At 46.2% G+C, this 14368-nt stretch overlaps 1 protein-coding gene across 3 annotated transcripts in view; it reads right to left on the bottom strand.

Moving 5' to 3' along the window:
* The window catches only part of ST3GAL5 (ST3 beta-galactoside alpha-2,3-sialyltransferase 5), a 67198-nt gene that overhangs the window by 25999 nt on the left and 26831 nt on the right, over positions 1–14368 (bottom strand). The window contains exons 1-2 of one of the 3 annotated variants that reach the window (XM_066572992.1): positions 9991–10139; positions 7205–7343 (exon numbers count right to left, since the gene is read on the bottom strand). In XM_066572992.1, the coding sequence (XP_066429089.1) occupies positions 7205–7248 (44 nt within the window). In that variant the 5' untranslated portion in view covers positions 7249–7343; positions 9991–10139. Of the gene's footprint in view, positions 1–7204; positions 7344–9822; positions 9899–9990; positions 10140–14368 lie in introns of those variants that run through there. The other 2 variants (XM_066572995.1, XM_066572994.1) reach the window with 2 other exon arrangements.

Genomic DNA, 14368 nt, shown 5'->3' with positions numbered 1-14368 from the left:
GGGGCGAATAAATTCCTTCATTAAAACGCTTCAAGATCTGAATGTAGTGGATGCCTGGCGTCTACTAAACCCTGCTACAAGGGACTGCACCCACTTTTCTACACCACATACATCATACCAGAGATTGGACTACATCTTCATTTCCGCAGGCCTTTTAGCAAAGGTAGAAAGAGTCGATGTGGACCTAATAACAATCTCTGACCATGCCCCCGTACATGTGAATATTATAATTGGTAAGAATGATCCTAAAGAATGGAGGTGGCGCTTGAACGTTTCCCTCCTAGATTCTCAAGAAGAAAAAGACAAATTATATAATTTATTACATATGTTGGGGGAATATTTCAAACTAAATTGTGAAACGGGCCTCGAGCTCCCAGTAATATGACCTACACGCACACAAGGCCTACATGTGGGGTCTGCTAATTGCTCTGGGATCCAGGACAAAAAAAAAAAAGCAACAACAGGAAATAGACAGCTTATTTTTTGCAAATCGCAAAATTAGAACGAACATCCAAATTCTCCACAACAAATATAGCCTTGGAGGAACTAACCTCCAAGAGGAGGGAACTCAAACGCTTCCTAGAATCCAGATTTAATAAAAAACACATTTCTCTCAAACAAACAGTTTTTCTTCAAGGAAACAAGGGAAGCAAGTTCATGACAGCACTTCTTAAGAAATCCCGTTCCAAAAACTTCATAAATTCCATAAAAGACCAATCGGGAAAAGCGGTCACCTCATCCCAAGAGATAGCCGAAGTCTTTCGGCACTACTACACCCAATTGTATAACTTAAAGGGATATGTGGGAACAGAAGACAAACAAATTGCAAACGAAAAAATTGACTCCTTCCTAAACACCCTGACTCTTCCGAAGCTGGGAGGGAAAGCAGTACAATCCCTAACAACCCCGATGACAGATCAGGAAGTTGAGGAGCTGATAGACACTATACCCCCTGGCAAAAGCCCAGGGCTGGACGGGTTCTCCTCCGCCTACTATAAAACCTTTAAAGCTGCACTCATCCCGAGATTTAAAGACTATTTTAATGCACTCTTACAAGGTGCGAGCTTAAAGGGGTTGTCCCGTGCCAAAACGGGTTTTTTTTTTTGCATAGGCCCCCCGTTCAGCGCAGGACAAACCCAAGGGATGTGTTGAAATTTTTAAAAAAAATTTAACTTACCCGAATCCCCTCTCTGCAACTTCTTCCTTCTTTTCCTCCAAGATGGCCACCGGAATCTTCACCCACAATGCACCGCGGGTCTTCTCCCATGGTGCACCGTGGGCTCTGTACGGTCCATTGCCGATTCCAGCCTCCTGATTGGCTGGAATCGGCACACGTGACGGGGCGGAGCTACGCGATGACACGTAGAACGCCGCTCGTGCCCGGACCGACCAGAAGGGAGAAGACCCTTCTGCGCAAGCGCGTCTAATCGGGCGATTAGACGCTGAAATTAGACGGCACCATGGAGACGGGGACGCCAGCAACAGAGCAGGTAAGTGAATAACTTCTGTATGGCTCATATTTAATGCACGATGTATATTACAAAGTGCATTAATATGGCCGTACAGAAGTGCTTAACCCCACTTTCTTTCGCGAGACAACCCCTTTAACTAAATACGCCCAAGAAGCTTTAATTACACTAATTCACAAAGAGGACAAGGATCCAGACCTATGTACTAACTACAGACCAATATCCCTGATAAACCTCGACACCAAACTCTGGGCAAAACTACTCGCCAAAAGAATAGAGGATCTCGTCCCACTCTTGATTAATAGAGAACAAACAGGTTTCATTAAAGGAAGAGAAGGGAGGGATAATTGTCTTAGACTCCTACATGCTACGAGATTTGCACAACTTAATAGAGTCCCAGCAGTGTTGATAGGAACGGACGCAGAAAAAGCGTTTGATCGCATCAACTGGCACTACATGAAGAAGGTCCTATCTCACTAACTTCCCCAAGCCCTTTATCGAAGCTATCTTTTCCCTCTACGACAACCCATTTGCGAGACTGAGGATCAATAATACATTATCCTCCGCTTTAGAAATACGGAATGGAACCCGCCAAGGGTGCCCACTTTCCCCGACACTCTTTGTGCTGGCCTTGGAGCCTTTGCTTCAAGGAGTGAGACTGCACCCTGAAATTAAGGGAATCACCGCAGGCAACCACTCGCTCTCCCTAGCTGCATTTGCTGACGACATAATGTTTATAGTCTCAGACCCAGAGAGGGGAGTTCCAAAACTAACAGAGTACCTAGTCAGCTTTGGGGCTTTCTCAGGATTTAAAATAAATTACTCAAAATCCACCATCTTAAATGTCTCGGTAACCTACGCCCGCAGCACAATACTAAGAACACGATCCGGGTTTGCTTGGTCGGAGACGTCAATAGATTACTTGGGGGTGAGGATCACGAAAAAAATCAGAGGACCTATACGCTACAAACTTCCTACCTCTACTTCCTCATATTAAAAAACTACTGCGCACATACGATTTACCATATATTTCATGGTTCGGCAGGAAGAATATTCTAAAATGATATGTCCTCCCAATTATACTATATAAATTACGCATGCTTCCGATCTACATTCCCAGGACTTTCTTTGGCACTCTCCGATCCATGTTCTCGGGATATGTGTGGAGGCGGAGGAGACCCCGTCTAGCACATAGTCTGCTAGTCAAAAGAAGATGGGAGGGTGGAATAGACATGCCGTGTGTACACGGCATGTATCGTGCAACCCAACTCTGCTACTGGATAGACCTGGTGACTCCTACAAGAGACCCCCTCCTGCAACATCTCGCCATAAAAACACATGGCGATACGCTACTAGACGATCTCTGGTTCCCCAATAAGTCCACATACAATTCAGACAAATTTAATCCATTGATTAAGGGCTCCTGTGAGACCTGGGACAACCTGAGAAACTATCCCAGAGGCCCCTATATGCACCCTAGACAAACTAATAGACACTCACATGGACCCTACAACCAGAAGTATCTGGGGAAAATTCTTGGGCTTAACGGTGGGTGATGTTCAGAATCAAGCACACAGAAGGGCTGAAGATATTCTACAGATACTGAGACCGGAGACATCGTTCTCCTTCCTGCAAAGAGCACACATTGTCAAGACATTAGACTCCTTCTGTAAACTATTTAAGTCCACTAGACCCAAAACTCCATTTGAAAAAATGCTACATGAGGGAGCACCAAAACACAAACTGATCACTTACACAAGAAATTCATATTCCCTCCTACAGATACAAAACCCGGGTTCCTTAGCTCATGGGAGAAGGAACTCGATATATCTCTCACTCAAGCGGAAACAAAAATTATACTTCGGGTGGCTTATGGCCTGTCTCCATGCGTATTAACCCAAGAAAGCCATTATAAATTATTAGCTAGATGGTACAGAACCCCGCAATGGCTGTTCGCATATAAGCTAGCACCACATGATAGATGCTGGAGATGCGACACAACAGTCGGGTCCTATAAACACATCTGGTGGGAGTGCCACGTACTCAACAAATTTTGGAAGGAAGTGGAAAAGGTGTTGAGAAATATAAAACTAGATTTCAAATTAACAGCAGATAAAATATTTCTTTGGAGACCTGCCAACGATTTTCATCCATTCAGAGACAAATTGATAGCCACCCTGATAGACATGGCCAAAGCATTAATTCCTACACTATGGCTCCAAAAGACTCCCTCTACTCTCACTCAAAGGAAGGAGCGAGTGGACATGTTATACAACCTAGAGGAACTTTCTAGTTGGAAAATGGGCACTCATGATAGCTTTATACAGAGGTGGACCCCTTGGAAGTGGATAGTCTAAAAACTTAACTCATTGTGATCGGGTTACTAATAACCAGTAAGTGAGGTGGTCGGAGTTGTCCAGATGATCCGACCCAATGATCCCACCGCTGGACCAGCTGGTCAACAATGAGGAGACCTCATATTCTATTTGATATAGGCAGGGACGAACCCCTAATTACAGACTTGACCACACGTATGGCAGATATCAGCCCCCTTGGAACATTACTCCACAAGAGGGTCCATGAGACCGAGATGGCAACGGAACACCCAACAGAGTGGAGTTCGCTCTTTCCTCGCTCCCCTACCCAGGTACTTATTTACCGTCCACCTTCCCCTCTTCCCTCTAATTCCCTTCCTTTTTTCCTCCCCTTTTCCTTCTCCCTTTATCCTGCTCCCCCTTCCCTCCCCTCCCCACCAACGTTTTATATTGTTAGCTATAGTGTTAGAAATAAAGTGAGATCAGATGAATCGCTGGGACGATATTAAGAATACCCAAAATGAGTAGACATCTGCAACCTGTAAGACGATACATCTAGCGTTTATTGTACTGTACTGTTTGTATTGCAAGTTAACGAACTTAGATGTACTGTACATCTGAGACACTTTATGCATTTGTTACATACGTGAAAACCTTAAAGGGGTTGTCTCGCGAAACCAAGTGGGGTTATACACTTCCGTATGGCCATATTAATGCACTTTGTAATGTACATTGTGCATTAAATATGAGCCATACAGAAGTTATTCCACTTACCTGCTCCGTTGCTAGCGTCCTCGTCTCCATGGTTCCGTCTAAATTCGCTGGCAGCTTGCTTTTTTAGACGCGCTTGCGCAGTCCGGTCTTCTCCATTCAGCACGAGCCGCTTCAGTGTGCTCCCCGCTACAGCTCTTCTGCGCATGCGCAGACGAGCTGTCACTGCTCGGGAGCGCGCTGCAGCGGCCATTCTGTACCTTCCTCTGTTAGAGGAAGGTGCAGAAAGTGGAGCTGCCCAGCGGAGAAGCCCAGCCCAGCCCAGCAGCCCCGAGAAGCCTCCCAGGTAAGTGATTTGTCGGGGGGGGGCTGCCGCTGCGCCGGGCTGCGCCGGGGGGGCTGTCGCTGCGCCGGGGGGGGCTGCGCCGGGGGGGCTGTCGCTGCGCCGGGGGGGGCTGCCGCTGTGATGGGGGAACTAGCGCTAGGCCGGGGGGGGCTGCCGCTGCGATGGGGGGGCTGTCGCTAGGCCGGGGGGGGCTGTCGCTGCGATGGGGGGGCTGTCGCTAGGCCGGGGGGGGCTGCCGCTGTGATGGGGGAACTAGCGCTAGGCCGGGGGGGCTGTCGCTGCGATGGGGGGGCTGTCGCTAGGCCGGGGGGGGGGCTGCCGCTAGGCCGGGGGAACTAGCGCTGGGCTCCGGAACCTAGCGCTGGGCTCCGGGGCCTTCACCTGGGCTGAGGGTCTAGCGCTGGGGAGCCGGGGGCTAGCGCCGGTTACCTGCTGCCTGGCGGTGGGCGTCTGGTCGGCGGCTGCGGGGCGTCTGGTCGGCGGCTGCGATGCGTCCGGTTGCCATGGAGACACAGCTGGCGGCGTCTCGGGAGCGCGCACGTCGGGCTGCAGCGAGCGACGGGGAAAGAGCCGGCGGCCATCTTGAGGAAACTTTTATAAGTTGCTGAAACGCTGGAACGGTAAGTACGAACCAGCTAGAAATGTCATTTACAGGGGGGCTTAGTAATGTATGCTTAATGGGGGGGACTGGGCAAAAAAAAAATTTAACTGCTTCCTCGAGACATCTCCTTTAATAAAAACTGATTGTTTAAAAAAAAGGAAACCACCATGTACATAAAGTGCCTAAAAAGTATCTGGTCTTTTAAAAATTGAGACACTAATAAATCCCATTCCCCCATAAGACCTTAAATAGGGAGGGTGTAGGACCTTCAGGGTGATCGGGTAACAAGGCACAATGGATAGTGCCGATACGCGTGGCAACTTGAAATAAAGAATTGCACCAGCTGACTCAACTCTGTATGTTACTGTTTGAAGAGGGTCCCTGTTCCCGTTCGGAGCGCCGAGTGTTTCTTTCCATTCAAGTCTATGGGTGCATTTAAAAAAAAACAAAAAACGGACTGCACTTATTTATTGCAATTGCGACTGTTTAACAAGTGCATAAACGCATACAAAAATTGCATAAAAACCAAAAATCACTTAAAATAAAAAATATTGGCCCTGATTTTTCAGGACTGAAAAGAAATATGTCCGAGTGAATATACCCTTGAAGAGGTTCTCCCACTTCTAACTGTTTACAGACGCATATGGCTAGATGTACATTTTCCTGGACACTGGATTGGGTATAGAGGTCTGGCAGAATGGCTGCCAAGGTCGCTGGACTTAATGCTTCTATCTCTGAGGCCATTTAGGCTGGGTTCTCACAAGGCGGAATACTGCCGGAAAAAAACGCGAGATTTCCGCTACTTCAAAACCTGCACCACTAAGCCGTGGGTTTTGAAGCGGCTTGGCCACATGCTTTTCCGTTGCAGCCCGTACTCCCATAGACGGCAGCGCGACCGCAATGGAAAAAAAAAAATAGCCAAGCTATGGCCAGGGAATCCGCGCTGCAGCGCCTGCTTCTCACCGCCTAGCCGCGATGGATTGGCCGTCCCGTGTGGACGAGATTTTTGACAAATCTCGTCCACATGGCTTGCTAACGCCGGGATTAACGTCCACAGATGGATTTGCCGCAGCGAAATTCTGCACGGAATTTCTGCAGCAAATTCGCCCTGTGTGAACCCAGCCCAAAAGACCCTTGTGTATGCTGAAAAAACACGCAATACGGTTCACCTGAAATGGCGGATCCTGCAGTGCTGAGAAGACCCGTCATCTGCAGCTCTTCAGCGTCTTCATGAAGACGGGATTAAATGTTCAACCATGTGCATGCGGCAGAATGGTGGAGACATTGAACACGTCACTTAAAGCCCTTTGTGAAACGTTGCCTTCACTCAACTCCTAACCAAGTCATGATAGAACAAAACTGACTCCTGCAGAGTGTTTCTGAGTAATCTTGCGCCAAGATTGATATATATCACATGACCCCCTTCCCATCGGAAAAACCGGAGCTGAATTCAGCATGGCCAAAATGGTCACCGAAAAAGTCTCCTCCACCCAAAAAAAGTAGCCTCCCTCCCAATTAATACTTTCGCACATTGGGAGTCAATTTTCTCATTATTTTAGCAGTTAAATAGATGTGTCCATACTTTTGCCTCACCCCGTATATTCTTGGGTTATGGAATGTGGGTAACATAAGATGATCAATTACAGTTATGATAATAATCAGCGCTACAGATATTACATTAACCCCGCATTGTCCATCCCCGAGGGGCAAGATCTTCCACACGGATATAATTCATGCTCAAGCTAAACGGTAAAGAACTGACCTCAGAAAGTACTTGCAGCAGCATGTATAGTTCAGCCTTTTCATCTTCCGCCCCTCTGATGGGCATCACAGACAGGTTGGGGGGCACCGTACGGAGGACAGCATAAGTTCTTCAGTGCTCACACTACGGACGGCACATACTACGGATGAAGAGGAAATGGAACTTTGTCAAGTACATCCAATGGCAACAGCGAGCTATTCCTATACCGTACATGTCTGGAACTAGCAGATTACAGGAGTTAATGGGCAACCTAACCACTACATGTGTATCCTTACCCCTGCCCCATGGCATAGAAGGCCCTCCTGCAGCATAGCTGATCCGCAGCAGCACAACCACAAGTCACATATATGATCACCGCGTTTCCTTGCAGTCCTGAAGCGATTACATACAGTGCCACAAAATGCAGATGTAGCAGAGGCGGAATAGTCGCTTAAGCCTTTTGAAATGCGGCATTGACATACTGTAGTAACTTTGAGTTGGTTTACTTGCAATAGTATTAACACAAGTTGTGCTAAGTGACAAACTCACCTCTGCCGGACCTTACATTGGCTCTGTTACAGAGACCGTATACGTTCAAGTGGAATATTGGTCCAAGATAAACTAAAAGCTATTGTGCTCGCAAACCTGCGCTTTTTTTCTGCACTTGCAAAGCGTTTTGTTCCAATGTTGTTCTAATAGTAAATTGCACCGTACTCACGTAAAAAGCGCATTTATATGCGAATGCGATGTACCTTTTTTTCTTGAACAGAATGATTCAAAAATAGGGCAAGCAGCAACTTTACAATCTCGCAGTATCGGAGCGAGCAAATAAATGGGGTAAACTGACACATTGAAATCAATGGGTTATTTTGTCGTTCGAGTTCCATCTATACGGCATGGGAACATAGTTTGTGTACTGTAAATACGCCCTCGGGGGGTTTTCATACGTAGTATTTTTGTGAAAACGTTCCATTTTTCATGGCATTGTTGAGTGTTTTTTTTCTTTGGACGAAAACACGACAAGAATACCTGAAAACACTGCAGCCGTATGTTACATGACAGTCTATGCTCGCTCTGTAACGTCATTGGCCGTCACAATGTAGCGGATGCCAGACAACGGTGTCCAGCTCTGCTATGGCCAGTGGTCGCTGCAACATATTATCATAGTGATCAGAGGTTTACAAGTTGACGTGCTCTACGGGGGCATAAAAAATACAAACAAAGTAAAAACCTATAAACAATAATAAAAAAATACTTTTTGTGCACATAAAAGCAAATGTAACAAATAAATACAACCGCACATATTTGGTATCACCATATCTGTAAAGACCTGTACAGTAAGGCGGGGTTCACACAGGGCGGATTCCTGTCGGAAATCTTGCGGTTTGGCTGCAGCAAAATCCGCGAGATTTCCGCCGGGAGAACCGCCGCGGTTTAAGCCGCGGCGGCTTTAAAGCGGCCCGGCCGCATGCTTTTCCGTTGCGGCCGGCGCTCCGATAGAGGAGGGCGCGGCCGCGACGTAAATAAACAAAAAAAAACAAAAGTAAACAGACATGCTGCTTCTTTTGAAACCGCGGCGGCCGCGGTTACAACCGGATTTACCGCAGCGGATTAGCCGTCCCGTGAGGACGAGGTTTCTGAGAAACCTCGTCCACATGGCTGGCTAATCCCGAGATTAGCGGCCGCGGACGGTTTTGCCCCGGGCGGATCTGCTGCGGCAAAACCGCCCTGTGTGAACCCAGCCTAAATTGAATGTACTATTTATTTTGCACAGTAAAAAAAAAAAAATGTAAAAAAAGGCTAAAAAAAAGGGGAATCCAAATGCTTCTTTTGTTCATTTTGCCTCCACCCCCCCCCCCCCCCCCCCAAATGCAACAAATAGTACCAATAAAAACCTACAGCTCATCACACAAAAAACAAGCCCTCACAGAGCTACAAAAGGTTATGGGAATTTGAATGCAGCGATGCCAAAAAAAACCAAAACACACTACCTTTTTTTGGGGAGTTTTATTGTGAAAAAGTGGAAAAACCTAAAACAAAGTATTTTGGTATCATCGTAATTGTAGCAACGTGCAGGAAAAAAATTTAATTTATGCTGCATGATTAACACTAAATAGAAAAAAAAATGTAATAGAAGTTATTCAATAGATGATATATACCCAAAAATGGCCCGATAACAACTACAGCTCAGCACACAGCCCTCATGTCGGCAGGAAAATAAAAAAGTTATTGTTTTTGAAAAGTGGAGTTGAAAATTCCCCCCCAAAAGTTTTGCATTCTCAGGACTGAAATCGTTCGGGTCCTTAAGGGGTTAATAATAATCTAAACTAAAAGGTAGAGTAAACCAGAGCTAAACTCAATGCTGCTGCATCGGAGACACTCAGCTCTGCTACATCCCATTTCCATATGTCACTATGGCTGTCACTGCAGACCGAGGGCGAACACTGACCCTGAAGGCAGAGTTGCTGTGCATGCCGGACTGTATGGAAGCAGCAAGCGCCTCCTGCGGCTACAGATCTGTCCTAGGAAAGTCACCGTGTGATTAATAGAGCCAACCGATTGAGGGGCGAAAGAGTCAACATGCAACAAAATATCCTTTACAGTCATCATCTCATAATTGTGCTGCAATCATCAACTACCTAGAGAGGAAAGCGGAATCCCACATGCTGGCCTCAAAACGCGTTACCTTTCCCAAAGGAGAGCAATGAGAAGGTGTGTGGAGACACCTAGGAGGTGAGTGAGGAGACTTATAAGGCCATGCACGCTCCTCTGGGAAATATATGCTAATAAGGAAGATGGAACAATACCTTTTCCGATGTGATGCTTCGAGCCGCACTCATTAAAGTTTGGGGGTAGAATTAGTGGGACACATGGAAACAATCGCACATTTCTCCATGTTGAGCCTTCACCTAGCTGTGCCTGGCCCCAGCATGTTTGCAGTGAGGTAGGAGTCTCTGCTCCGCCTCGCCGCCGGAGGTGAGGAGGATCAGAGGATTGTAACCGGAGAAGTGGAGAGAGGCCAGAGCAAGAGGCAGGACGGCTCATGTACTCTATGGGTCTTGTGTTACTGCTCTGCCAGCTGTGACCGGGCTCCTACATCTGTCATAGAGACAGTATGTACACTACATGGCCATCTAGAAGAGCGTTGGACCTTCTCTGCCCTTCAGACCCGCAGCATTTCATCATGGTATACATTCTACTAGGTGATGAAACCGTTCTGCAGGAATATCGGCCCCTGCGGACAGGAAGCTTCTTGTATTTGCTGCAAATTAGATGGCGGTGCTGACAGGAAGGGGTCATCGAGTCATGCTGCTTGTGCCAAAATTCTGACCTCCCATCAGAAGTCTGGATACATCTGAGCAGCAGAAGTTTCTCCACTACTCTGTGATACAATTTTCGCGCTCGGCCGGGTGCAGGTAAACGACTAGTGTAAATCTATTGACATAGTCCATGTTGTTAAATCGCAGCGTGACCTACATTTTTTTCCCGTTTTTGCCTCTGTGTGGCACGCACATCCAAAAAAAAAAAGCTCTACTTTATGTAAAAGTCAATGGGGCGTACACAAACGGGAATAAATTAACCATTTCAAGCAAGGCGTCTTGTTTGCCCTGCGGGCGGAAAAAGTACAGTAAGATACGCCGATACACGCAAAAAAAAAGTATAGTTTGTTCCACAAAAACACAGTGCTGAGGTGCGCGCAAATGCGTATACGCCCGTGTGAAGGCGGCCCAAGGGTGCATTGACCTGTGGTACAATTGATGAGGATTTTCCGCAATGGAAAATCCTCTGCATAATACGCATTAAAATTGCGCTATTTGCTGTAGATCAGTGTCAAAATCCACACAAAATGGTGCAGATTTTGACATGAATTTTAGTGCCGACCCACAACAAATTCTGCTACTTATTAACCCTTTGCAATCAAATTTTGGATTCAAGGTTTCCTAGGGGACTTTCTCTTTCTGCCATTATACAATGGCGCCATCTGCTGGCTAGAGCCAGTACTGCGATATGAGACATGCTGGAGAGGCCCCCGACAACAGAGTGGCCAGTAATATACAGTAAGAATACCCTGCCGGACGTCTTCCGACATCCGAGCTGTGCAGCCTTCAATCAGAATGTCTTCAGACGTCAGACAATGGATTGGAAAGGGTTAACATACCCGGATGCAGGACAGATCCTCCAGGGCAAGACATGCTCTTTACACGGGCGTCAAATATCGTGCAAAAATCGTGTTGTGAGATGTACAAATATGAACCCTATTCTTTTGACATGGGCGATCTTTTCCTGCATGGCACCGCAAAGAATATGCCGCGATTTGGAGACATTTAGACCCAACGATTATCACTCAAAAGACGTAATTTTGAGCGATAATCATTGTGTCTAAATGGACCTTTACTCTTGGGAACATAAATTGGGACAACATCCTAAAAAATAACAGCACAGACAACAAATGGGAGACGTTTAAAAACATCCTAATTACCTAATGTGAGCAGTTCATAACTTTTAAAAATAAAAGGACTACAAGTAGAAGGAAACCAATGTGGCTCGACAAGACTGTAAGGGGGGCAATAAACAATAGAAAGAAAGCATTTAAATTTCTAAAACAAGAAGGCAGCGAAGCTTTTTCTCACGTGTATTCACGAATGAAAAAGAAATATCACACGAGATGCATAGGAATAAAACAACCCCCCCCCCCCCCTCCCTGCTAAGTATTACATGCCTAACACACGAGGAAGTGCAGAGTCGGTTAAGAAGGATTGATATTGATAAATCGCCAGGCCCAGATGGAATACACCCAAGGGTTCTGAGGGAACTAAGTGACATGATAGTTAGACCGCTATTTCTTATTTGTGGACACTAATGAGACCAGGGTTTTACCACTATATTGGCGCATTGCCAGTGCGGTTCCAATATACGAAAGGGGTCTAAAAGAGAGCCAGGTAACTACAGGCCGGTAAGTCTCACTTCAATAATTGGAAAAATATCCGAGGGGTTTCTGAGAGACGCCATCGAAGAATACCTCAAGGAAAACAACAGAATACCTCCTCACCAGCACGGGTTCATGAAGGGTCGATCATCAGATTGGTCTGACATGAGTTTCTACGATGAAGTAAGTTCTAGACTGGACTGGTGGGAGTCTATTGATCTCATACATCTGGATGTCTCTAAGGCATTTGACACCGTACCGCATAATAGGCTAATATATAAAATGAGACAGCTCGGATTGGGTGAAAATGTGTGTATCTGGGTAAGGAACTGGCTCAAAGATAAAAGCAGAGGGTGGTAATAAATGGTTCGTACTCTGATTGGGCCACCGTCACTAGTTGGGTGCCACAGGGTTCAGTATTGGGCCCCATTCTGTTCAATATATTTATCAACGACCAGATAGAGGGGCTGCAGAGCAAAATATCAATATTTGAAGACGATATGAAATTATACAAGGTAATTAATACGGAGGACAATATGCGGCTACAAACGGACCTGGATAAGCTCGGGGCTCGGGCAGAAAAATGGCAACATTGATAAATGTAAGGTTATGCACATGGGGAGGAGGAACGGATGTCACAATATACACTAAATGGGGTACTGCTAGGGAAAAGTGAGATGGAAAAGACCTGGGGGTACTAGTGGACTGTAGAATTAACTGGAGCAATCAATGCCAGTCAGCAGCTGCAAAAGCAAATAAAGTCTTGGGGTGCATTAAAAGAAGTATAGGGGCGAGGCAGGAGAACATTATCCTCCCACTATATAAGGCACTTGTCAGGCCCCACATGGAATACTGCGTACAGTTCTGGACATCGCTGCTCAGGGAAGATGCAGCAGTGCTTGAGGGGATTCAAAGAAGGGCAACTAAACTAATACATGGAATGAGGGGACTGGAATACCCAGAGAGGTTATCAAAATTGGTATTATTTACCCTGGAAAAAAGACAGCTAAGGGGTGACCAAATAACCATGTATAAGTACATGAGGGGACAATACAAGGATCTCTCCCATGATCTGTTTATACCCAGGACTGCGACAGTAACGAGAGGGCATCCGCTACGTCTAGAAGAAAGCAGGTTTCATCGCCAACACAGAAGGGGGTTCTTTACTGTAAGAGCAGTGAGACTGTGGAACTCTCTGCCTGAGGATGTGGTGATGGCAAAATCCATGGAGGAGTTTAAGAGGGGACTAGATGTCTTTCTAGAGTACTATGATATTACAGTATATAGACATTAGGTGACCAGCGGAGTTGTTGATCCAGGTCTTGGAGTTAGGTAGAGCTCAAACATTGATCCAGGGATTATTCTGGCTGCCATTATGGAGTCGGGAAGAAATTTTTATCTCCAAATGAACTAAATTGGCATCTGCCTCTTTGGTTTTTTTTTTACCTTCCTCTGGATCAACAAGGGGGGTGGGTAGAAACAGGCTGAACTAGATGGACATTGTCTTCATTCATCCTAACATAGTATATTACTATGACTTCTATGACAGCTGGAAAGAAGGGAAGGGAAGGAAGTTACACTGCGTCCAATGTTGCGAAAAGCAGACCGCTCACCCTAATTAGGCATTACAATGCCATTCCGAGGATTTCTGCCGATCGTTGCTTGCCGTTGCTTCTGCGTATTTTTTAACATTCATGCAGCTGCGCCCCGTGTGAACGGCTTTAAATATGCTAATTAGGATCGGGACTTGATAAAAAGTCATTCATGCGTTTTTACGCTGAATACAGGCAAATGTAAAAACGCATATGATCATGTGAAGGAGGACTAAGGCCACCCTCATACGCTTTTTACCGCCATTACTACAGTGTTTTGAATGCCGCAGTAATCGTGGAAGAATGCTACCATTGATTTCAATGGGCCCTCGCAGATCGCCGCTTGTACGCCTGAATTTCGAGCGCTGTCTGCTCTATTGTGCCACGTTTTTGCGCTTTTTAACACACCTCATCACAATGATGAGTTGCGTCAAAAACCGCTATAACGTGCGTACGAAAACGACAGAGAAATCACAGCAATATGCCACGTTGAAAATCGCTGTGTTTTGCCGACGCTGTAGGTGAGAGCGGCCCAAGGATACAATCACAGACCAAAGCTGCCCCAAGGCCGGCATGCAGATGTCAGTGCAGATCCTGATGCAGGTTTTCACAGCAGAATTCCCTCACTGCATTACAATGGATTAATTCTGTGGAAAAATCCGTGGC

Source organism: Eleutherodactylus coqui, chromosome 7 (genome assembly GCF_035609145.1).
Source record: "Eleutherodactylus coqui strain aEleCoq1 chromosome 7, aEleCoq1.hap1, whole genome shotgun sequence".
NCBI lineage: Eukaryota > Metazoa > Chordata > Amphibia > Anura > Eleutherodactylidae > Eleutherodactylus > Eleutherodactylus coqui.
This window is presented reverse-complemented; position numbering and strand designations above follow the sequence as displayed.